At 37.7% G+C, this 25,545-nt stretch overlaps 5 protein-coding genes across 5 annotated transcripts; 1 reads left to right on the plus strand and 4 right to left on the minus strand.

Moving 5' to 3' along the window:
- Window positions 1–786: 786 nt before the first annotated feature.
- On the minus strand, window positions 787–5,476 carry CBG13282 (the record flags this gene model as incomplete). The annotated part of the gene is made up of 7 exons (XM_045243867.1): window positions 787–868; window positions 924–1,160; window positions 1,373–2,043; window positions 2,508–2,720; window positions 3,932–3,942; window positions 4,414–4,444; window positions 5,309–5,476. 7 exons carry the CDS (start codon window positions 5,474–5,476, stop codon window positions 787–789), a joined length of 1,413 nt encoding a protein of 470 aa, XP_045095110.1.
- Window positions 5,477–7,558: 2,082 nt separating this feature from the next.
- On the minus strand, window positions 7,559–7,669 carry CBG25871 (the record flags this gene model as incomplete). Its single annotated transcript, XM_045243868.1, has 1 exon — window positions 7,559–7,669. One exon carries the CDS (start codon window positions 7,667–7,669, stop codon window positions 7,559–7,561), a length of 111 nt encoding a protein of 36 aa, XP_045099389.1.
- A 7,450-nt stretch (window positions 7,670–15,119) lies between these two features.
- On the minus strand, window positions 15,120–15,158 carry CBG25872 (the record flags this gene model as incomplete). Its single annotated transcript, XM_045243869.1, has 1 exon — window positions 15,120–15,158. The coding sequence occupies one exon, from the start codon at window positions 15,156–15,158 to the stop codon at window positions 15,120–15,122; it is 39 nt and encodes a 12-aa protein (XP_045099390.1).
- Window positions 15,159–17,422: 2,264 nt separating this feature from the next.
- On the plus strand, window positions 17,423–22,314 carry Cbr-sbp-1 (the record flags this gene model as incomplete). The annotated part of the gene is made up of 11 exons (XM_045243871.1): window positions 17,423–17,501; window positions 17,546–17,678; window positions 18,459–18,771; window positions 19,054–19,908; window positions 19,967–20,157; window positions 20,205–20,730; window positions 20,780–21,176; window positions 21,226–21,453; window positions 21,510–21,663; window positions 21,709–22,069; window positions 22,123–22,314. 11 exons carry the CDS (start codon window positions 17,423–17,425, stop codon window positions 22,312–22,314), a joined length of 3,429 nt encoding a protein of 1,142 aa, XP_045095111.1.
- A 270-nt stretch (window positions 22,315–22,584) lies between these two features.
- Window positions 22,585–23,668, minus strand: CBG13285 (the record flags this gene model as incomplete). The annotated part of the gene is made up of 3 exons (XM_002641371.1): window positions 22,585–23,244; window positions 23,402–23,502; window positions 23,611–23,668. The coding sequence occupies 3 exons, from the start codon at window positions 23,666–23,668 to the stop codon at window positions 22,585–22,587; spliced, it is 819 nt and encodes a 272-aa protein (XP_002641417.1).
- Between the last annotated feature and the right edge of the window lie 1,877 nt (window positions 23,669–25,545).

A 25,545-nucleotide genomic window follows, 5' to 3' on the forward strand; every position in this document is an offset into this window, starting at 1 on the left:
TCAAATATGCAAATTTAGAGCAGAACATCTACTTCAAGACTAACCACCACATCCTCACCTTATCAATTTAATGTCTAATCGTATTTATGATGTTGTTACTTCTATTAGTGAATACTTCGACATCGTAAAACCTGTAATAGAAGGCCCTTAACTTCACAAATTTGAGATAGTTTTTCTCGGTTCCTGTCAAAGATATAAAAATTCGCCAATTGATAAATTGTTTATCATTATATCAGAAATAATTTGTCAGTTGACACATTTTTAATATCTTGCATGGAAGTCAGGATAAATTGGCTCAAAGTTAAAAGTTAGAGGCCCTTCTATTACAGGTATTACGGTATTTATTCTCTTAAACTTTTATACTTTCATTGTAACTGGTGATGTGAACCTATAAATTTGTAACGGTTGCAAAATGCGTCTTTTTTGTGGCAAGGGTCATTTAATGGTTTTTCAGATATCAAAAGTAGTTATTCAAAAATTAAAACAGTTTATTAACATCTGAAGAAAGTATCTAACAAGAAGAATAATGTCATATGCAGTGAGGGAATGTGATTGACCCGTTGCGTGCACACGAGAAGAAAGTGAGGGAAAAGAATTGTATATGGACAGGTTGAGAAGCATTTTTGGAACAAGAAAAAAAGCGAGAGATCAAAGAAAGTGATTGATTGGGATCAACTGGGATCACGAATGAGAAATAATGGGGGACGGGCAAGGCACGACAGAAACTGAAAGAGAACCGAGAAGAAAGGTGATATGGGTGGGATGGAGAATATGGATTAATCCATTCTATAACTGTTGGATGGTACGTGGCTCAATTTCATACGATCGGCATGGTTCAGCATGAGAAGAGGAGACGTCAGAGGAGTAACTGAAATAACTTTTGCTCAGATTCTGTTATCAACTTCTGATTATGATCTACTCACCCTCCTATCCGCACCGAAAAATCAATCTGATTTCGGGATCTCAGCTGACGCCGTTTTGGACAACTTCTGGTTCTTGGAGCCACTGGTTGAGGAATTGGACGTTGATGAGATGATGGGCGGGTCATTGAAGGGAATGGATGAGGATTACGGTGAGATCGGGATTGACGAGATGATCGAACTGGTGGAGCTTCTGATGGCGATGAACGGGGAAGGAGAGATGCGGTGTCGTCGGATGGGCTGAAAAATAATATCTTGAATTTGTAATACTTAAAACTTTCAAATTGAATTTCACATTCTTCGATAAAGTTGAATATATTATAAAAAATTGAACTCTGCTCATTGAGAGCTTCAAAATGAGTGTGCACATGACAAGAATCGGACTATTTTGAAAAATGAGGTTAGAGACGCAGTGTGCCTCGCTTCTCTGACTCTAGCTTCTTCGAACTCACCCTGACGCCTTTTCCGGAGAGTCTACTTTTGGATAGTGCTTGTAAACGACATCAAATTGACACAGTGGGCATCTTCGTTTGGACAACAACCATGGATCAACACACTTCGGATGGAATTCGTGTCCACAGAACAAAACTCTCAATTCAGTTCCTTCTTCATAATCATCCAAACAAATTGCACATCTTTCTGGTGTTGAATGAGATGTTGACTGAGCAACAGAAGTCAAGGATCCAAAAACTGCCAGATATGACGAGTGTCTTGATGAGGATCTATGATGTTTCAACCTCGCAAATGTGTTTCCACCTGATTTCTTCTTCCCACTATCAGCTCCTTTTTCCTTCTGGAAGCTTCGAATTTCCATTTTTGTCAAAGCGGTTCTGGCGAGAGCACGGAGCCAAATCTCACGATGCATTGTTGGCTGGCATCGGATTTTGACCACCACGAGAAGGGATACAAAAACTATGAGAATGACTAATAATCCCAGTAGAGTGATGTTGAGAACAGTTGGACGGAAAACTTGAAGTTTCAGAACTTTTGTTGGTTTTTCGTCGATAAAAGAGATCCTGAGTTTTGCGACAGCTCCTCGATCAGAAGCGAGCTTGAGCTCGGCGCGAAGGCGTTCAGTTTCTTCGTCATCCAATACAATGATTGGGATTTTCGAGCCACCGATCTGCAAAAAAAATAGTTTTGAGGTATTTAGTAAAATGCTGATTTTTATTTCCTCTAATAGAAAGACACCGATCTTTAAACTTTGACCTAATTCATCTCGGTTCCTGTCAAAGATATGAACAAGTTGTCAACTGATAAATTGTTCAGCATAGTATCCCAAACATTTCATCAGTTGACACATTTTTGATACCTTGCATAGAACCCAAGAACAACAAGCTTAAACTTGACGTCGTCTTCTATTAAAGGTTTTACGGTGTTCAGGAAAATCTCAAAAACAATCCCAAAAAAAATATCCTGGCATCATTTTTCCAATAAACTAGGGGAGAAATGCAACAGTTTTACCAATGAGAGTCTCATTAAGAAGTTACGCAACTTATTGAAATCCTTCCTACAGAAAAGGCGGTAAAATGACGCCATCTTCCTATTCTTCATCTTTCCCTAATCCCTTTTGTATCTTTCACTTACCGTCATTGGCCTCGTCGTCCTCTCAACGCGTGATGCTGGTCCAACAACCAATGCCATTGCTCCAGACTTTTCAGCGAATCTCGCCTGATTATCCAATGCAACACATCCGGTTAAAAATGGCTGAACATCATCAACGAAAACCACGGAAACGTGTTCGAAGACAGTGTGATCCAGTCCTTTTCGACGAGCATCGCAAGCACGAAACGATGATACCTGGAATCGAGTTACTGTAACTTTGAAGTTCGAAGTTCGAACTGAATCAACTACTATAGCTATTGGTTTTGACTGTATCTATATAATCCCTTCCTTCCCCATTTTGGGTCACGAATCATGAGAAGGACAGGGGTCATGAATGGGATTACACCATCTCATTTCCCTACCAAAATTTATGCGCCCCAGCTCTTTTGAGCAACGCCGCCGTCTGACTAAAAAGAAGCCTAGGAATAAGATGATGATGGAGGGAAAAGGAGTTGGTGAAAAGAAGATGTTGGAAGAAGAAGAAAAAGAAGAAGGAGACGTAGTAATTGTGTGTATTATTTGTTTGTTGTATCTGTTTGTCTTCTTTCTTCTTTTCGGATCCGTGTACTTGTTAGCACATGCATTGAACAAAAAGAGTCTTCAAAAGAGTCTCTCTCCCCCGGAAAAAGAAATTTCATTTAGTCTCGAAGAAAAACCGGGCGGTCCGTGAGCCCCTCATCCTCAAGTGCTCCCAAGAGGATCTTTTTGACCTCAATTCGGTATTTTGGCGCCCGCCGAGGAAAAACAGAAACATGTTAAGGAATATTTGGGCCCCCTAATCGGTGATATATGACTGTGGAAAATAAGAGCAGATGGTGGATGAGAAAATGGAGGAAGATCGGAGAAGCAAGAATTAGGAAATTGAGAGAAATGCTGATGCGTTTTCAAAAAACTGGTGGGATACGGTAAGAAACCGAATGGAACAATTCACTCTGGAGTTACTGTAAATTTTTAAAGATATAAAATTGTATCGGAAACCATCAGAAATGTGCAATAGATTACAGTTCTAAACAATTTTTCAAAACATCTGGGACCAAGGAAAACAGTAATCCTTTCCAAGCCAATTACCGTAATTCCTCTAACAGGAGTCCACACAAACCGGCAATTCCGAGCTCAATTATCTCGATCCCTGTGAAAGATATCAAAAACTTGTCAACTGGTTAAATATTCATCATAGTATCACCAATATTTTACCAGTTGACAAATGTTTGATATCTTTCACAGGAATTGCTGAGCTCTAATTTGACAATTTGGGCGGGCTTCAATTAGAGGACATGCGGTAATCAATTTCCAAAATCTATTTGTATTGGATCCCCGAATCTGCTCAAAGTATCAGAGCGTAAATTTTTCCAAATTTCTGTTTACTTTCAATTTCCAACCAGCTACGCACCATTTCCATCAAAAACGAGGTCAAAGCCTTCTCCTATCTTTCTTCCCCTAAATTCGATTAGTTTCTTCTCCAGTACATTTTCCTATCTATTTTCCCTCCCATATCGGAAATTGGGACCCTAAAGGCCTCAGGGTCCGTTACATTGCCTAATGCATTGTGCAGACACACTAAATTGTATTTTCGTGTCAAAAACCAACGTTTTCTGTGCTTTCTTTCTCTAGAAAACACAACAACTAATATTTTAGAGCGGTCGGGCGGGGCGGTGAAGACGAGACACGGTCCCTCTCTGGGGAATAGAACTTCAAAAAACCGGGTTAAGCTTTCGGAGCTTTTCTATAGAAATATATCATCTGAAAGGCTGGCTCCTTGAAAATTGGCCCTCAAAAACAGATGTCTTTCTGACAAATGGATAAAGAAATGGAATGGAAAGACACGCTTACCTGAACAATGTCTCCACCTGTTTCATAATTGCTTCCGACTGCCGAGAACGTGCCCAACAGCTTGATCGTTTTTTCGTCCTGAGTACGATCTGTAATTAGTGGTCATTTTGGATATTTGTTTTGACTTGAGGGAGGAAGTAACAGGTGTGGGATGTTTTGGGACAGGATGCTTTGGTAATGGAAAGATATCGCAGGTGTTCGGAATTGAGTGGTTGAGGAACAGTAATAAATATTTCTGGGTACTGTAGAGCCCCGTACTGGTGGATAATAGCAAATGATAGTAAAAATTTAAATTCAAAGGTTTGGAAGGCTACGTCTCAAGAGGTAAATTCTATCGAAGAAAACCAACAGTCTGATTTTTTATGATCCGAATTTTTGACGAATTAAATAATGTTAAGCTTGTTTTCAATCTAACAACTTCAAGACGAATTATCTTTTTTTAAAGAATTCTCTACAAGATTAATTACAGACTGAAACTTTCAGAATTAATAATTGAAAAATTGTGACTAAAACTTTAGAACTGAAGGTCCTCTAAGAAAAGCCTACCGGAACCGTCTCTTATAAGTCCAACTTTGAGCTCAATCAACCCAATTTCTATGAAAAGTAAAAAGTATCTGTCAACTGATAAAATATTAATCATAATATCACCAATATTTTATCTGTTAACACTTTTTTGATATTTCTTCTAGGAACTGATTGTGAGATGATTAAGGTCAACGTTGACAATTGAGCTCAAAGTTGAGAATGCGGACTTTCATTACAGGTTTGAAAGTATTCCAGTATAATTTTTTGATTCGAAAACCCCTAACATAAGGTCTCATATTCTCAGAATTTTTAGAATTCCAAATTCAACCTCTTTTGGACTTTTAAAACTTTGCAAATTCCCTCTGACGTCAATTCAGAACACACTCCAAAAACAGTACTTACCGATCATCATCTCTTTCTTCAAAAACTTTTTCTGCCAAAAACGTACCTTCATTGATATTCCTGTGCGTCACAAAAATATCGGCTTTTTCGGCGAATTTGAATTGCGACGCGAGTTGTGTATGGGAAACCGATGGACGTGCATCCAGAGTGTAATTGCACAAAATAATGACTAATAGGAATAACAGTAAGCGCATTGTTGTAGAGAGAAATGAGATGAGATGAATTAGTGGGAATAGGACATACACGATCTGAAAATTAGGTGAATTTAGTTGGTTCGGAGAAGGTTGGGAGAAAAAAAGGAAAAAATACGAATAAAAAAGATTGATGTGTAGACAGACTGGATGACAGGAAAAGATCGACGAGGGCCGCTCACTATGGTTACCACAAAAAGCTTGATTTTCAGAATTCGGAGAAAACAAAGAAACGGAAGAAAAACATTGGGGTGGAAGACTAGCAAAGTTGTTTTTCTTACGAAACGAGCTTCTTCTTTCTGATGACTAATGAGATTGGGTTAAATTCAAAGATTCGCTTTTTCAATAAAAAAACGACGACGACAGAAAATTCGAATCGTCGCCATTATTCTTCCTGCTGGCCGATTGTGTCGGCACCGGTAAAAAGAGAAAGAAAAGCAATAAAAATCAGTGTGGGGTCTTTTTCTTCTCTCTCTCTTTTTTCCGGCTGTGTTCGACTCAAAGGTGTCACCAAGAAGAGTTCGTTTTCTTCTTCTTCTTCTTCTTTTTCATTCATCTGGAGAAGAAAAAAGAAGAGAAACAGAAAGAAGGCGAATGTTTTAGAATAGGAGGCGGAGCTTGGGTACATGTTGAGAGACGAGAGAGAAGGAGACGCAGAGACAACCAGAAGCGTTTCAAGAGTACAGAGAAAGGGAAACAGAGAGATGGAAAGAGGTGGAAAAAACCATAAAATCGGATGGGTGAATGAACGAGAGAACGAGATGCATTTAGGTAGATCAAGCATCAGGTAGCACAGGAAATTTCGAAAATGGATTTTAAATGAAAAACTTTGGAAAAATTTCAAATCATGTAGATAGGGAAAGGTTGAAATTTAAATAGGTCCGCCTTCAGATGACACAATAAAAAATTCTTACTCTTTAAAAATCTTAATTTCCAGATACCGTAAAACCTGTAGTACAGAGTCCCCACGCTGTCACATTTGAACTAACTTATCAACCGTTGACAATTCTTCCTAATCTTTCCAAACCTTTGCCAGGAACAAAGAAACATAGGCTCAAAAATAAAAGTTAGGGGCCCTTCTGATACAGGTTTTACAGTAAGGTATAAAAATAAGGATAAACAAGGGTTTCGAAGAAAAATATGCTGAAATTATTTTACTCTGAATTTGGCTCTGAAAATTTTTTCAGAAACTTCTTTTTCAGATAGCAAGCTTCAAAAAGGGATTCAATTCGAAGAACATTTGATGGGGACCAAGAATAGTAGAACTGCTATCAAGAGAAGCTCTGAGAAACACGGGATTTCAAATTTTGTGATGTTATTATGGTTCAAAAAATCAGAGCTGTGACATAGAAATGCTGGTCCCCGTGGCCGAAGGTCCCACAACGAAAACTACAGTAATCTAAAATATTTGCATTTTCCATCCGGCCACGGTCACCGGTGTTTCTCTTCCACAGCTACGATTTTTTGTACTGTAATAATGTGAAAATAGTAATAAATAAAGTTTTCAAAGAAAATGACCCGAAATTATTTGGCTCTGAACATTTTTCAGAAACACCATTTTCAGATTTCCGGTTTCAAAAAACTATTCCATCACGATAACATTCCAGATGTAACTCAAAAAGAAATTGTAGGAGTTCGAAAAATATAAGCTCAGAGAAACACGGAATTTTACATTTTTGGATGGGAACATGTTGGTTTAAAAAGGTAGTAATTTTAAGAAGAGCTCTGAGTTATCCAAATGAGGATTCTCATCAGTGTTCGATTCGTACAACTCTGCGGATTACGATTCGCTAAAAGCTGGAGAGGTATCTTCTTATTATTTTTCTTCTCGGAAGAAAACCATAAAATCCATCGTCTCCCCTCCCCACCAGGTCATCAATCGGAGCGGCGTATTGCGCAGAAAAAGAGAAAGATTAGAAGGGAAGGAAAGGAACCCATTCCACGTTTTTATGTTTATGTGTTCTTCGGCACCCCGATACAAACACGTGGTGGGCCAGAAAACTACCACTTGAGATGGAATATTTATGTACACCTAGATTTGACCTGACTGCGGGCTGGCTTTTCCTAATCCCTTTTAGTCAATTTTTATAGCTTTCGGATCAATGAACAGAGCAGACATAGAGAGCAGTGGAGCAGATGTTCGAATAGTAAGAGAAAGAGAAAGAGGAATCGAAAAACGAAAATGATCAGAAACATATGTGTTGGATTGAGAAGAATACTAGAAGAGGGAAGAAAGAAGGCAGAGATAAGATTTATGACGTGGAATTGGTGGGTTGAGGATTGAATTATGGGAATGGATGGGGAGGAGAAGAATCCGTATGGGCACGCAAGACCCCCCAATGGATATAGAAATTCTAGGAAAAGCAAACGAAGAAGCTTGAAAAGGTGACGGATATGTGTCAGGAAGAGCAGAATAAGACGAATAGGTTTTGGGAATCTAGGTGAAAAATGAGCAAGACTCTTTTTTAAGAATAAGTGAAAGAAGATTTTAGAAAAATGGCGAAGCAAGTGTGAAAGGGACATAATGAAGACAAAAATATGGAGGTTCCGAGACTGAGATTGAAAAACTTCTGGAAACACTTTTTTGAATAAACCATAAAAACAGATTTTCTTGTATTTCGAAAATTGAAAAGTATCGAAAACCTTCGACATTGTTAGATTATTGCAAATTAAGCAAATTTTGAAAAGTTGATTTATAGATTTTATTTAATCCTTCATAAATATGTATTTTAAAACTTCAAATTTTTAAAGTACAGTTAAACCTGTAATAGAAGGTTCCCTAACTATTTACTTTGAGCAATTTTTCTCGATTTCTGCCAAAAATATCAAAAGGTTGTCACCTGATTAATTGTCTATCATAATAATTAAAATATTTTATCAGTTAACAACTTTTTGATATCTTTGACAGAAACTGCTCAAACTTCAAACTTCAACCAAACTCAAACTTGACAATGTGGGGCCCTTCTATCACAGGTTTTACGGTATTCCAAATTAGATGGCTCGGAAAAATTTCAATAAATAAAAAACACACTTATTATTAGAATTTCTTTCAAAAATGTTGATCTCTAGTATTTTTTGTGTCAGACCTAATAAGGAGTTACCGTACCTTCCCAAAAAGAAGGCACACAAAAAAAGACACACATTCAAAATGCGATATCACAAACCTAGTTATGTTGTCTCCCATTCAAAAAAAGACAGAAAGGTTAAAAGAAATAAAAAGAAACAAAAAAAGAGAATGAGGGTGGTCCTGGTGTTATCTGTGTGTGAAGAAGAGAAAGAACGGAGAAGAAGAAGAAGGGTGAGAACAGGGGTGGCGGCTCTGAACAAAAAGTATTGTGGTGACAGGTTTTGATGGCTTGTGGTGATGGATTATTGATGGGGAGACAAAGAGATTGCGAACGCCTTCACGAGACATTTTACGATCAATTAGAAAGAAGAGAGAGGACCACAAAAAACTGATGGAAGAGAGAGAGAGAATGATGAATTGGTGAGAAAACAGAATGGAAACATTCAAAAGTGACACCTTGAAGGAACTCTTCTGTAATACCATAAAACCTGTAATAGAAGAGCTCTCCACACTGTCGAGTTTGAGCTCAATGATCTAAATTCCTTGGAAGATATCAAAAATGTGTCAACTGTGAAAATCTATTTAATATTATGATAAATAGTTTATCAGTTGACAACTTTCTCGTATCTTCGACCGCAACTGAGAAAAATTAGTTAAAAGTTAGGGAGCCCTTCTATTACAGGTTTTACTGTAAATCTCACAAGGAATTCCAAGCTTTCAATAGTTTTGCTGGAACGAATAAATCATGTTGCTCATATTTCGAAATTCTCAAAAATCCAAAACTGTCAAATTGAAGAATTAGATTTCCAAAAATAAGAACTCTCAGACTCTCTGATCAGTTTCAAAAATTAAATTTGAAAAGTACAGAAAACTGTCACTGAGCAAATGGAGTCGAACCAAAAAAAACACTAAAATGCACTTTCGCTGAACATCTGCGAACAATTCGAAAACGAGAAAAAACGGGATTTCTAAGATGAATCGAAAGAAAAAGCAAAAATATATATCCATCATATTGGTGTCCTCTTTCTTTCCTTCGTTTTCTTGCGAAGCCAGGAGAGAACCGCAAGACTAAAAACGCAACTTTTTAGACGGGCGACGACAATTTGGCGGTGAAGATGAAAGGAGAATCGGCGACTGGAGAAAAGAAAACATTGATAAAAAATGGGGAAAATGGGGAGGGAAGGAGAAGGGAATGAAGTGAGAAAGGAGAGGAAAAGTATGCAAAAGAGAGAGGCAAGACACGGGTGGAATCGAGATGATGATGGCCTTGAGGGTGTGAAATACGAACGGACACGAAAGGTGTGAACTTTTTGGCAGAAGAAGAAGAAAGAAGAGAAATGAAGCTGGTGGGACATGTGTTGTTTGAAGGGAGAAAAGGTCTTTTTGTAGGGAGTAATCAATGGGAATTGAAGCCAATTAAAATGAGGCAAGGCATCCTCTCTCTTATTTTTTGAATTTCGAATCCACGCATCTGGTTGAGAGCTCTCAATTGGATTATACCCGATTCTTTATAGGATTTAGGGGAAATTGAACAAGAGGGGGGGGGGGTGGGTTGAAATTTGAAAATCCTTGGGATACGGTATTTCTAATTCTTGCAATGATTGCTATATACCAGATAAAAACTAATGACTCAATATCGAAATTAAAAAGCGCTGTATCTTCTAACTTTCAATGCCGCAAATGCGCTCTAACAAGAGCTAACTATAAAAATGGAATGTTTGTAAAAAAAGCGTTTTGTTTGAATTTCGAAAATTCGCGACCATACAAGCATAATTCTCAGAATAGTTCTTGGAATTTTCAATTCTCAGATATTTATCTGGTACAAAAAATCGGAGCTGTGGAAGAGAAACAAGGGTGGCCGAGGAATGTCCCACAACGACAACTACAGTAACCTAGAAATATGTTTCATTTCCAAATTTATTCTTTCGTTTTTAGTGACTTTTCTGTTGGCTTTTCCCTAAAAAGTCAAACAGCTGAAACTTTTGATATTGAAAAAATTGACTGAAAACTCACAAAAAAACAAATAATGAATTGGGAAAATACAAATGTTTTTAGATTACTGTAGTTGTCGTCTCTTCCATATCTCCACTTTTTTGTACAAGAATAATAATTTTTGAGAATTTCGACTCAAAATGTGTCAATTGAGATTGGAATCAAAATTTCAGAGCCTGAATTTCTATTTTATGATTCTCAAACCAGCTGTTCCTGGATTCTGCTCCAATTAAATTTTAGGGTCTCTAACCCGAACGGCTAATTAATTATTACATTCAAGAAAACACAAATTCAAATTTGCAAGCATATGGTAACGAAGAAGAAGAAATCGTAAAACTATGCGCAAAAACACATAAAAATAGTGTCTCGTCTCTCCAAAACCTAATGGTCCTTTTTTCGTCCGTTAATGTTTCTCTCTTATCTTGAGAATACATTGGGGGTGGTCGTAAAGTCTTCTCCCTCTTCTACGATACCATAAAAATGTTATTAGATTTTCTCTCTCTCTCTCTCTTTCCGTCCGCTGGAAACAAAAATCAAAGCAAGAAGAAGAATTCTTTGCAGCAGAAGAACACAATTCGGCAAGACTTCAAAGAGAGGAAGGATTGTGATCCCAATCCAGGCCACACTAATCACTCATTCTTATCACCTTCTTCTATCACTTCTTTTCGAAATGTGAACACAGAATTCAGGAGAATAAGAAGACGACGATATGTAATCGTTTGCTTTACATTTACATATTATTCGGGAAAAAGAAAAATAGTAGAGAGGAAATGAGAGAGGAAGAGAGTGGAAAGTGTTTGACAGACAAAACACATAACTGTTTGATAAACGAGCACTTGGATGTAGAAGAAGAAGAAGAGACAGAAGTGTGAGAAGACTGGATGATGGGACTCGAGAAATGCGAAGTTGTGGAAGAATAGAAGATCGTTTAGAAGTTTTAGGAGGGTTGGTATACATCAGAAGGTTTCAGATGTCTGAAAAATGTGAAAAATGAAACAATGCAAATTTCTGAAGGTGGAAGGACATGAAACAAAACTTTATCGAAATTTTGTTCAAATAAGCCTCCCAAGGAGTTGAACTTATGGGATGAGTATCGTAGGTGCGGCGTCGCTATTTATATCTTGGACAGGAATCAAGAAAAAATTACTCAAAGATAATTTTAAAAATTAGGGAGCCCTTTTAAATATTACAGGTTTTACAGTGATTTTTTTAAAAGAGCATTTTTCCAAAACTGCAATTTTCCAATAAAATTCAAATTCCCTCCACCAACCTAATCACTTCCATCAACTCAAAGAAAAACCGCTCTCTTTATATAGTCTTTTTACGACCCCATTCCCAAAAATGCAACATCTCTTTCTCTCCATGCCTATCAATTTTTTATCTCCATCTTATCATTTCCTTTCATCCAGCACTTCTCTGTAGAAAATTTATGATCTGGAAAATGACATTTGATGGCGAGCCGATTTGAGAGAGATAACAAGAATCAAGAAGAGGACAAAAAAATCAACATGTCTTGGGGCCATCAGAAAGTGTCAACTTGTATTGTGTTTACATTTGAGGAGGTGATGCAACAACAGTTATGTTCTTTTGGAAAGAGGTCAAATCAGGCCAAAGAAAGTGAGAAGAGGGACAAGAAACATGGATTGGTGGCCTGGTGTTAGATAGTAACAGACAGAGAGTATCAAGTTGCACAATGAGTAATGGAAGAAGGGAAGAGCAGAGGGTATCAAGAGAAATTGGGGGAATGATGAGCTCGAGCGGATCATAACCAGGTGATTTTCGGGGGAAAATGCCAAAAAGTAAAACAGAAATTAAATTTTTTTTCCAAAAAATATCGAGGTGCTTATCGGAACCAATCCCATTAAATTTGAAAAGTTAATTGAGAGAGCAAATTATTAGAATTTCCCAAACAGTGAGCCTGATGAAGTGGACCTAAAATTCCAATCCCTGAAAAAATCCAACTAGGTTTTCTAGGATCAAAAATTCTTGGCAGAAACCCTGAATTTTGTGAAATGTCAAGCTTGCAGATTTTTGAAGATTCTGAGTTTCGCATAATGCCAAGAGGCTGCAGATTATACTGTTATTTCGTGAAGACTATTATTCTGGATTCGTTTTTGTCGTTTTTGGTGCGTTTCCAGCCAAACAATTTTTTCCGACTTTTTTGGGGGAAAGTAACAGTTAAATCGACAAAAAGCAGAAGAAAATGTGAAAATTAATACGGAAAATTAAATATAATATTTTTAGATTACGGTAGTTTCCGTGGGTCCTTCGCCTATCGGCGTTTCTCTTTCACAGCTCCTATTTTCTTTGTGCCAGAATAATATAAAAGAGTTCTTCTGAACCCAAAAGGTGGTATTTTTCCTTCTTTTCTCCCCAAAAGCGTTCAACCGCGCGCCCTAACTGTCGCCGTCTCTCTTAACCACATGGGTATAGTGCCCGACGCGAGCCCGGTTTTTGTCGGTACACGCGTTACCCCTACACCAGTCGCCTCGCCGCCCCCTCATCGCTTCTTCGGCTTATTAGCTAAGATCAAAGTGTAGTATCTGTTCTTATCGTATTAACCTACGGTATACGCTCGAAGGAATAGAATTGAACAGGATCGCACATTGATAAAAAAGAAAAGCATTGAAACGAACCAAATTCTTTTTCTCCAGTAAGTTACAACAAGTAAAGACAATGTGTAGACAGTAAAAATTAGCTCCAAAGCCTATGCCAAAGGTAAACAACACAAAGAGAAAATAGTTTCGTCTGTTCAAACTGTAAATATTACAAATTTAAAAAAAATAGGAGGAATGTGCGAAATATTGTCTATAGATCAAGTAGGGAAAGGTTTGTTTTTGAGTTGGTTCTTGAAATTTCGGGAAGTTGTTCAAAAAGATTTTGAAGCATACATCTTCAATTTCTCCGAAAAGTTTCAGACTTTTTCGTTTAAGAATCAAGTTTCTGCGAGGAATTTGAGCCGAGTTATGTTCATTTTTGGAACTTCACATGAAGAGATACAGAAAGTCAGGCACCCTCGTTTCTCCGCGTCTCTCGAAAACTTAGAATCGCTATAACTCGAATCGAAATTGTCGCAGGAAGAAGATTTTGGTAGATTTTAAGTCAAATTTATGTGTTTTTAGTAAAACCAAAAAATGAATGAGTCGAAAATTATCGAAAAATCTTTTGAATTGGGAATCTTTTTTTCCAATTTTCTGATCTGATTCTGAAATGAACAATTTTAATAATTTCGTTTTGAATTTTCGTCACTTTCGTTTTGAATTTTCGTCTCAGAATTCAACGTCTCCAGACAAATTACGAAACCAAACGCCACGTGGTCTGATCTGATGCTCTTCTTATCTTATCTCGTCAGGCTCTTTTTGTCACCTAATTGACCGGAACCACCCACGTGATATTATCTTAAAATATTGAAACATCTATGTCGTTTTTTTTCTATTTTCCTTCTATTGTGTCAATATTTTCATCATCTTACTTTAGATTTAGATCACCTCCATTTTTCTATTATTTCTTCGTTGTCTTCTACAACTTTGTTCTTTTCCCACGACTTCTTCACCTTATTCTTCAAATTCTCATTTTCCTTCTTCTTCTCTGTACGCACCGAAATAACTCACTTATCTCTTTTCTATGAGTTGCCAATGACAAAATGGCCGAGAGAGTATATGATCCGAAGAGACGCAGACAGTGAAACGGTGTGTCTACAAGAAGAGATAGGGTAGTTTTTCTCTCATCTTTTTCTCAAACTTTTTTCTGATTTTTCATCTCTTTCTCTTTTAAATTTTTCATTATTTTTCTTTCTGCAATTTGCACTTTTTAATCATGTCTACACTTGTATAAATCGATTGACTGAACAAAAAAAATGACGTTTTCTCTTTCCCCATGAGTCCTGTTGCTTTCTTTTTTATTTCAGTAAATATTTATGGTTGACCAGTGTCTTGTGACTCATTGATCTTGTAGTCTACAAACAGGGGGATAATATACGGAGAAGAAAACAGAAATCAGACACATTGAGACAGCTGATCATCATCGTTTTTCTTCATGGATTTTTCTAGCGTTTTGTGTTTTGACTTTGTTTCAAAATTTTGAAACTTTTTTAAAAAGCTAGTAGACTTCTTTTTTCAACGTCATTCATATTGGCTCCATTTGCTTTATTGACATGAGTTTTGCACTTGGAATGGAGCCAACTTTCACAAAAATCAGAAACTATTGGCGTTAGGCAAGGTGTAAATTCCGAATATTCTGAATTTGAGAACTTTTGGAAAACCGTATAAAAATTTTTATTTTGCAATCTCTTTACTTTAGAAAAAACATATTTAAATAGAATTTTCAACCTATCGTAAGACCTTCAATAGAATGGCCTTCATAAGGCCAAGTTTGAGCACATATATCTTGTCTCCTGTAAAAGATATCAAAAAGTGTTTAACAGACAAAATGTTTATTATAATATCAGACGTATTTTATCAGTTAATAACATTTGATATTCTTGATACTATCAGATATAAATTGGCTCAAAGTTAATAGTAAGGAGGGCTCTTCTGTTACAGGTTTTACGGAAGTTCAAAGTCTTTATTCCTCGAAAGATAATTAGAATCATTTTTTCTTCTTTTTTGAATTTGAACTATTTTTCATTTCGATAAACCTCAAAATTCTCGATTTATGTTTTTTTCCGGAAACCAGAATTGCGTTTTTATCGATTTAAAATTAAACAAATATATAATTTTTTCCAGTCGGTTTTAAAATACAGTCTGATTTATACAAACTCCTTGATCAAACTTCTCAATCATTTTTCTGAATTTCTAGAACGTTTTCAGCGCCATCCCCCGTCTAGAACACTTCAACTTTTTTAGCTGATGCAACTGATTTTTCGGTTTTTGACTATTCATTATCAATTTTTTCCTTGTCTCAACTTTTCTGGAAAACGAAAAGCAAGGTTTCTAGTGATAAGAAAATGTCGGATGTTGGATGCAACTTTTTTCTCAATCGTTTAGTTATTTTACAAGCGACTATACGAAAAAAGAAACATCATTGAAAAATTAATGGACATCGGAAATTATCTCAAGTTGATCTAACATATGGGAAAACACATCGATCTTTTCTTCTGTTTCTTTTATGTTTGTTTCTCGAATATCGAAAACTTGTCGACAAAATTTATTTTGCAAAAAAGTTAAAGATTTCCTTGAAACGTTTCTCTCTTCCCGTTCCGTTTTGCACAATATTCTCTGCTCTATCGAAAGAAAACGATAAAGAAGTTAGAATGATTCGTTGTTGACCATTTAGTTAATCACAACCTGAATGCTGTTTGTGTCATGATTCTTGGTGCATTTATTGTTTCATGAGAATTACATGTGAACTTTTTCAAAATTAGGAGTAACTTCTCCAAACCTGATCAGTGATATTTATAGCTATACGGAAGTACCGTCTTAAAAAGTTTAATGACTGGGTTTTGGTTTTCTAGGCCACTAGGCTCAAAACATATGGATGGTCTAGGATTGGTTTTCGGTTTTTAGGATTTTTTACGCCCAACAGGCAATGCTTTGATTTTCTAGACCACCAACTTCCAAAATAATTTGTGGATGGCCCAAAATCGGTCATTAGACACTCGAAAGAGTTTTTGATATGTCTTTGAGAGGGTTTCTAGGTCATAAATCCTTGATGACCAGTCAAAAAAAAAGGAAATTGGCTAACTTTGGTTTTCCCTAATGTACAGAATGTATCTTCAATACTTCAAATATTGTAGGGTAGAGAACTTTTCAACAGATTCCCTGATTATAATTACTGAATGGAGCCTACACATAAAGTCGTAGTTGACCAATTTTAAATTTTCTTAGCTTCATTTTTCCCTATTCATCTAAATCAGAAGGCTCCAAGGTACCTCCGAAGGGCCCTTCTATTACAGTCCCTTCAATCAGAGGGGCCCTTCAATTAGAGGGGACACTAGAAACAATTAAATTTTCCGGCCATTTTTTCCAAAAATTTTAATTGAAAAATTTGGTGAAATCTCGTTCAAAATTCATGAAAATCTCTCAATTCCCCAAAATTGAGCAAGTTTTGAGCAAAAAAAGTGTTTCAACAAACTTCTGGAAGGCTTCTACAGAGGGTCTTCTAATACAGGTTTTTCGGTAACCCAACTCAAAGAAGACAACTCCTGATATCGTTTTGCAGTTTTACAGTTTTTCGTACAAATTTTTTATTGACCAATACACTGTTTTATACGGTTTCCGTTCACTAAGCTGTCAATTCAATCAGCTCATGTTCCTAACTTCTGATTGACTTTTTTGTGATTTTGGCTGCTGAAAATTGAAAAAGTCAATTTGTAATTATTAATTCATCATAAGTTTGGACAGAACTCTGGAGCCGTAGTAAACGCTATTTCTATTTTCTTTTGATGTTTCGATTGTGTTCTTTGAGTTTGATAAAATTCTGAAAAATTGTTTTCTACATAAAAATTAATGAAGCAATTTAGTAGTTTTTTCTTTGGAATTTTTTCATTAAAGATATACATATTTGACCTGAATAGAAAAAAAGCGCATTAACCTTGTAACTTCCATCACATCTATCAACACTACCTGGCTATTCTATAAACTGATCTCTATTCAATTGTTTCATCTTTTTTCTATATCAAGAACGCATTCTTAAAACCGTATTTCCCCCATCTCAAAACAATTGATCATAAAACATTTAAAAATTTGTCTTCCATCAGCATTTTTCGTTTTTTTTTCTTTTCCGTTTCTCACCCCTCCCAACCAGTCATATAGGTGTTTCTAGGGTCTCTTATCAATTTGTTTCATTTTATCTTTTTTGTCTCTCTCACCCTCAATTCTCAATTTTGATAACTTATGCCGTTTTTTTGTTGCGTTTTTTCCTCCTCCAAACTCAAAATTCTGTGTTTCAGAATGAACGAAGAGTTTGATGGCGATGTGCCGATGTCAGATCCATTTCTGTCATTGGTCACTAAATTGGATGATATTGCACGTTGGTTTGATATGCTTTGGATTTGGAAAACTTGGAATTTTCAGCTTTTCAAAATAATGATTCTTTGGATTTTGATATGGAACAAAACTGGCAGGAACCGGGACCATCACAACAACACGACCCAAGTTTACAAGGGAATCAACACAGTCCTCCGCAGGAATATTATGAAATTGATGGGTGAGTTTTTGAAAAAAAACATATATTTTTAGAGTCCTGCGTTTTTTTCTTATGACAAATTTTTTGAGAAATAACATAAATTCTGACACTTTAAATAATTTTTGATAAATTTCTTATAGTCATTCTGAAACCATAAAGCTTCATACCGTATTTCTGTTATTATCACCCAAACCTTCTAACTTGAGCTCAATTATCTCGATTCCTGTGAAAATTATCAAAATTTCGTCAATTGATAAATTATTCATCATAATATCACCAATATTTTATCAGTTGACAAATGTTTGATATCTCTTAAAGGGATCGAAAGAGTTGAACTCAAAGTTGATGGGTTGGGACAGTTCATAAGATTGTCCCTCTCCGGTTCTCTGTGGGTTTTTGAGCATAACTATTTTTCAAGTGCCGGCAATAATTTTTGCCAGATCTGGAATCTGGAAATGTTTGACGGATTTTGGCAAAAATTCATTAAAACTACAAAACAAAATTTCAAAATTGAAATTTCAAAAAATTTAAATGCTGACCTTAATTTAAAAAAAAACCTAACTTTCGAACAACGCCTTTATCTGGTAAAAATTTTGGCTCCATACCGGCACTCGAATAATACCATAGAGTAGACAGCATTTTGAACGGTATTGTTCGGTAGTTGTTTCATCGTCTTTCATGAAAAGGGCCTAATTAAAATAATTAATTTTAGTTTTTTTTAAAATTGACATTATTGTTTGGACTTTTTGAAACAGTAGAATCCTGAATGAGGATACTGAAAATGATATACTAATTTTGCAGCCAACACGACGTGAGCCGAATACAGTCTCTTCTAAAAAACAATCACGAAGACTTTTTCGGAATGCGATTCTCTCCTCCTGTCTTCGATCTTGGTGGAGGGCGAGGTCCATCTCTAGCATCAACTCAACAATTATCTGGAGAGGGTCCTGCAAGTATGCTGAATCCTTTACGAACATCTCCTTTATCTCCATTAACTGGAACATATCCAGCCGATGCTTATCGACCTCTTTCACTAGCTCAACAACTCGCAGCACCTGCAATGACACCTGGTGGATCGTCTCTTTATGTGAATACAAATGGAATTGATCAGAAGGTTAGAAAACGGAAAAAAGTGTAAATTTTACGAGAGAATATGTTGCACTATGGGTGTTCTTATCGCCTGAAAAAAGCGAGAAAAGTAGTCATAAATGTCGAAACTCGAGAGAAAAGATTTTGAGAGGGAACTCTGGCCAAATACTTTTATTGCAGTTAAATGTGTAGGATCAGTGTAGATTCAAGTAGAATGAAGAGAAAAAATTTTGGGTCGACGTCCTCCTTTAGAAAAGCTGCAAAGGGTTCATTAAGTTTATTAAAAACATGTATACCAAAAAATTAGATTTTCCAATTTTCGAAAATTCAGAATTTCCAACACGAAATGCTCTCTCCACCTCAACACACTTCAATGACTCCATCTCCTTATGTCGAAGCTATAGAACATATCAACGGGTACATGTCGCCGTACAATCAATCAGCTCAATCAGGACCTTATCACACTTATCACACTCCACATCAATCTCATACTCCTCAACCAATTCCTCAACATCATCATCATCATCATTTACGCCACGTTTCAAGTCAACCAACTATTCATGAACATCCAGAAGCCATAGAGTCTCCGCCCATTGAAGAAAAAATCAAAGAACAAAAACCAATGAAGTTCTCAGATCCGCCAGAAAACCCAACTAGTCCCAAGAATATGAAAGAAGAATTATTAAGGATGTTAGTCAATATGTCCCCGAGTGAAGTAGAGAAATTGAAACATAAAAAGACGGGAAGCTCAGCATCAAAAAGTTATCCGAAGAAAGTAGTGATACAAGAGACAGTAGATGGAGAAGATGACGAAGAAGACGACGATAGTGATTCTGGTGAAACATCTTCTCAAGGACCAGTTATCATTCGGAGTGAGATTTCTTTGAAATTTAAAAAATACAACCTTCTTATTTTTTATTTTCCAGGACCCAAAACCGAAAGGCGAACTGCTCACAATCTAATCGAAAAGAAGTATAGGTGCTCAATCAATGATAGAATTCAACAATTAAAAGTTTTGTTGTGCGGAGAAGATGCAAAGCTATCGAAATCTGCGACACTTCGAAAAGCTATCGAACACATTGATGACATTGAACAAGAGAATCAACAATTGAGATATCAAGTTGAACAAATGCGAAAGACACTTCAGATGAACGGGTTACCGGTGGGTCTATCTAATCGAATCAGAGCATGAAACGCTGTTCTGATTTTCGATATTTTAGTACCCGGAACCAGTGCAATTCGTTGACTATGCTGCTCAATCTCCAAACGAATCATCTCCATCTCCACCGAGAAATGAAAGAAAAAGATCTCGAATGAATACAGTAACTCCTATTAAAAATGGTACTAAGGACAATTCAAGAGTCACTCTGTTTGCAATGCTTTTGGCAGTGATGATATTCAATCCGATTGGGTAAAAAGATATATTCTTATATTCTTGATGAATGACATTTTTTTCAGATTACTCGCTGGAAGTGGAATGTTTTCTCATGCATCTGCTGACACTAAAGCTCCAATTGCTTCTCCATTTGAGCATGGAAGAGTTCTAGATGACCCAGATGGAAATTCCAGTGTGAAATCCATATGGTCACTGGATAGTCCCTATTTATGGTGCATAAATATGATAATGATATCTTTTGTTATCATCCAAATGATGATCAGTACGGATCCAATAATGGATTTTATGTCTCCATCCTGGCAAACATTCGCGTCGATTCGAGAAAAAGCGAGAGAAGAATTGAGATCTGGAAATTTGAAAGAATCTCAAAGACAATTCCGAGAATGTCTAGTTGTACTTAGTTGTGGAATACCTCATCCTGGGGTTGAATCGTTTGCCTGGGTCGCATGGGAATGTATACGTCATCTTATGAGTTGGCTATGGATCGGAAGATTTATGGCAAGAAGGAGGAGGAATTCCAATAAACCAGTGTCTGCGGTTTGTAGAAGTCATGCACATCTAGCTGTATTGTATCATGAAATTCATCAGGTAAGACATTAGTTTATAATTTCGTAGTTTATAATTTTCAAAATCTCAGCTCCACTTAATGGGAATCACCGGTCATGTTCATGACGGAGATGATCCAAAAACTCTTCCTGGTCTCTACCTTGCTCTCTGCGCCGTCAACCGAGCTGAAGCTGCTGGAGCATCAAATGACGGTCTTCCACGTGCTATTATGGCTCAGATCTATATCGCAGCATCTATCCGTTGTCGTCTCGCTCTCCCGAAACTTCTCGCACCATTCTTCTCCGGATACTTTCTCCGAAGAGCTCGCCGGCATGTACGTCGTGCTCCAGAACATTCCGTATCTCATCTTCTATGGATCTTCCATCCAGCAACACGGAAATATATGGCTGATCCAGTAAGATTGCAACATGTCTTAAGTTCCAAACAAAAATTGCTGAGGTTCGGATCATTTGTGGAAGATGAGCAATGTGAGTTTCAGGGAATGATCGACAGCCCTGAGAACGATTTGAATTTCAGTATCTCCAATTGCTAGAATTCGAACAACGCTTAAAGTATACCTCCTCTCAAAACTGATTCAAGAACTCGCCGGCGGGGAGGAAATTTTCACTAAGAATGTCGAAAGAATTCTGAATGACAATGATCGTTTGGATGATGAAGTTGATGTTGTTGATGTATCAAGGCTGCTAGTTTCGATCTCAACTCAATGTGCAGCAATGTTAACAAATGAGAAAGATGAATCAGCTAGTGAGTTTTGTTTTATCTTGAAAGTATTTTAGCATCTTCGAATTTTTGAACTTCAGAATTTGGAACCTGGTTGAGCAGAAGCGGAGACGCTTGTTGTACATGGTGGACGCATGTCCTAACCTGTGGAATCTATTGGAGGACCAACAAAAACGAGTTGGCAAGACAACACTATTCTCTGATCAGAAATTGTCCACCCAAAATTCTTACAGAGTAAGTTTTAAGGTTCGGGAATTCATAAGCAAAATCATATTTCAGTAATTTGGGATTAGCTGTTGGTCATGCTCTGTGCGCCAGAAAAATCTGCATTGACGATAGAGATTCTCCAAAAGTCAGCCAATACGTTTGCATTCACACCAAGAAGGCTCTCGAATCCCTTCGCCTGTTTTCCACGTCATCTAGAACTTCTGGAGTGGTTTCTGGAATTCAAGAAGGAACGAGGCGAATGGCTTATGAGTGGATTTTGAATTCTTTGTTAGATGCATGGAGATCAAATCTATTTTCTACGAAACCATACTGGACTCAAAGTTTTAAAGGGCAGTCGACATTCAGTACATTGTACCAGGAAGCATACAACCACTATGCAGTAATAAACGGAACGCGTGGAGATTGTTGGAGGGTAATTGAAATTTAAAAAGTAGATCAAAATTTTTTAATTCTCAAATTTTACAGTTATTCGTCTACGAATTGACTTGTCGAATGCTAAATGGAGCTAATCCGCAAGCCACATGGTCAGGTGTCCGACGAGTTCGATCTACAAAAATGGATGCTGTTCGGGGAAGAGTGAGCATGAGGCGGTCGGCTCAACCGGATGCTTTCCATCTTCATACACTGGTCAAACTTCATTCTTCTATGGATCTTTAGTTCTTTTAATAATAATAATATTGATATTGAACAAAAACCAATTTATTCAAGAAAAAAAAAGATGATTTTGATAAATATGATTAAATCAAGTTCAGGTCAAGATGTACAGACAAGAAGAAGAAATGAAAATGAAAATAAGAACAAATACTGTCGGACAGATGGAAAGAGAGTTGGAAAATAATAGTTAAAGGGTATCCAGGATACTATACTTTAGTATCTTTTGTGATTTTCGGAAAGCCCGTTTTTGGGATTAATTACTGGATACACTTCTTAGAGACGTCTGCGGACGCAAGCTCCTTGGAGTGGCTCGTAGGCTCCGGCGCATTGGCAGATTCCAGCAGAGCAAACGGCTCCTGGAACACAGGCTGGGGCGGCAGCAACGGCGACTGGGGCAGCACATGGGGCGCCGAGGGCAACTGGGACAACTGGAGCAACTGGGATGACTGGTGGTGGGACGACTCCGTAGATGGTGCGAGCAACGCAGACAGTTCCTTCTTGGATAAGCTCTGGTGGGCAGAGGCAGACTCCGACGGAGCAGACAGATCCTCCGGTGCATTCAACTCCTGGCTCACATGGGGATCCTGGGAGAGCTTGTGGGATGAGACGTCCGGCGACAACTGGAGCTGGAGCAACTGGGACAGCTGGAGCGATTGGGATAGCTGGCTGACATCCGATGACTGGGGAGTAGGCGACAGCTGGGTTAGCACAGGCACAGGCTCCGGCGACGCATTGGGCGGCTCCGACGCATGGGGCAGCGCATCCGAGAGCTGGTTGAGCAGCGATCACTGAGGCTGGTGGGGCAGCGAATGGAGCGGCGAAGACTGGAGCTGGGGCTGGAGCAGCGACGACTGGAGCTGGAGCGTAAGCTGGAAGTGGAGCGGCGATTGGAGCTGGAGCGAAGGCTGGGAGTGGAGCTGGAGCAGCAAAGACCTGGATTAATTAAGGTTTTATTTTTGAATCGAATCAAATTGACAGAATTTTAACTACGCATACAAAGATCGGAATATCAGATAAATGTCCTCAGATGTTTTCAGATCGAAATGAACATAAGTTTGGAAATAAAAAAATTAAGTAAAAAAAAACTTACTGGAGGAGCAGCAGCGACAGTTGGAACGCAGACGGAAGCCTGGCAGACAGCCGGAGCGGCACATGGAACAGCGGCACTGCACGCAGAGTACAGAGGAGCCACTGGAATATGAATAAGATAAAGAGAGAATATAATCAAGAAGTGAACTATTCAAAATTATTCAGAAAATGTAAATTAAAAAAAAAAGGAAAAGACAAGGAAAACTGTACCTGGCACCTGAGCGGCGGAAAGGGCGATGAGTGTGGCGCAGATGGTAAGTCTGAACATTGGAATTGGCTTCTAAGTGTCTTCAATGGAAGTGGTTAAATGGCACCCAGTGCGAGACTTAAATACGGCCACGGGACGGGAGGCGGGCGGCGGGCGGCTGTGTGAATCGGCCGAATGGCAAAAAGTTGCCGGCACGGAAAAAAAAACGAGGTGCGACGCGCGGCGCCCAATTGTAAACACATTGCAATGCGGAAAAAAGTGAGTGCGCAGGAAGAAATGCGGAGCTCTCTGTGTGGCTCTTTTGGACCGGTGAGACTGTTCAGTTGAATGAGAGAATTGAGATGGACGCAGTGGAGAAAAAAAGGGTCTTGACTTTCGACCATAAGGAATGTTGCCATCTTTTGAGATTCAAGGGGGTACACACATAGTTGAGGGAAGCTTTTTTTTGCAATATTTTGGTATGGGGTTTGAGACACATATGTATTTGGATGTGTTTTGTGTAGACCGAGATTTCTGATACTTAACTTCCATAGGTGATGATTCAGTATTAGAAACATATCTGAGTACTTCTTCATAACCTGCTGATTTAAAATTGCATCCAGGTAGTTGAATCGTGTTTTTTTCCGTTAGTTCTGATTTTTTAAATATTGCTTCAAGTTAATCTAGACATCGATGTTAATCATGTATACATTCATTACTCCCTCTAAAAGATGTCTACCTAACCGTCAAGTTTGAGCTCCATTATCTCGGTTCCTGTAATAGATATAAAAAATGTTGCCAACTGAGAAATTGTTCATCATAAATACTTTATTGGTTGACACATTTTTCATATCTCTTACAATTATAAAAACCGAGATAATTGAGCTCAGTCAAGGGGCTCTTCTTTTCAGGTAAACAGAAACTAACGAAAATTCTCAAATCATCACACATATGCATTATATCAATTCAGGAGCAACAAAAGTTAAAAAAGTGTGCGCTTTCAGTTTGCAGTTTGGTGCAATATCGTACAGTATCCTGATTATGGTCCCACAACCTAAACAACTTGCTACCTATTTTCCAACTAATTCTATAATAACTACCGTAAGACTTGTAATAGAAGGCATATTACCTTTAAAATGGAGTCAGTTGAAATCGGTTCGTGCCAAATATGTAAAAAAGTAGTCAACTGATACATTTTTTTTAAAATCACAACATCACAAACATTCTATCAGTTGACTTGTTTTTGATATTCTTTTTACAGGCCGAGATAATTGAGTGAAGTGTTTTGATAGTATGGAGGCCTTCGATTACAGGTTTTACGGTATCGAATTTCAGCTCATTCAATTTCTAACATCAAATTTGACAATCTCCCGACATTAGCGCGAACTTTTTATCTCTAGTTTGACAGTACTGGTTTTGCAGCTCCATAGATAACTGTAAGACTCGAGTCAATCTTTGCTCCCTTATCAATACACACAAAGTATTCCCGCGTGCTCATTCTCTTTTGCTGCTTTCCTCCGCGCGGAACGAAAAAGAGCTGAGAAAAGGTGCCGAAAGTCTCACGTTTTCCCCCTTGCAAACAAAGAAACTTTAATTCCCACTCATCCATTCTCTTCAGTTTTCATCCTATTTCTTCATGTCTTTTTTACCGGTGCACCACATTAAGAGGATATATTGCGCCAGTGTGCAAACATGCACATTTACGTCTATTATACGGTCCGGCGTCAGTCATTCAGGAAGAGATAGAGAGCGCAGGAAAGCAATGATTCCAGTTTTCTTTTTTTTTTTCGTCTTCGTCTTCTTCTGCTTCTTTTTCTTGCAACTTTTTTTTTGAAGGATTGGAGAGAAGAAAGTGTTTTCCGTCTAGGGGGGCCCAGTATCCAAGGGTACATCGAAAAAGGGTACATCGAGTTCTTAGGGTACATTGGTTCCAAGGGTACATTGGATTGTTCGGTACA

Source organism: Caenorhabditis briggsae (genome assembly GCF_000004555.2).
Source record: "Caenorhabditis briggsae complete genome, chrIII, whole genome shotgun sequence".
Classification (NCBI taxonomy): Eukaryota; Metazoa; Nematoda; class Chromadorea; order Rhabditida; family Rhabditidae; genus Caenorhabditis; species Caenorhabditis briggsae.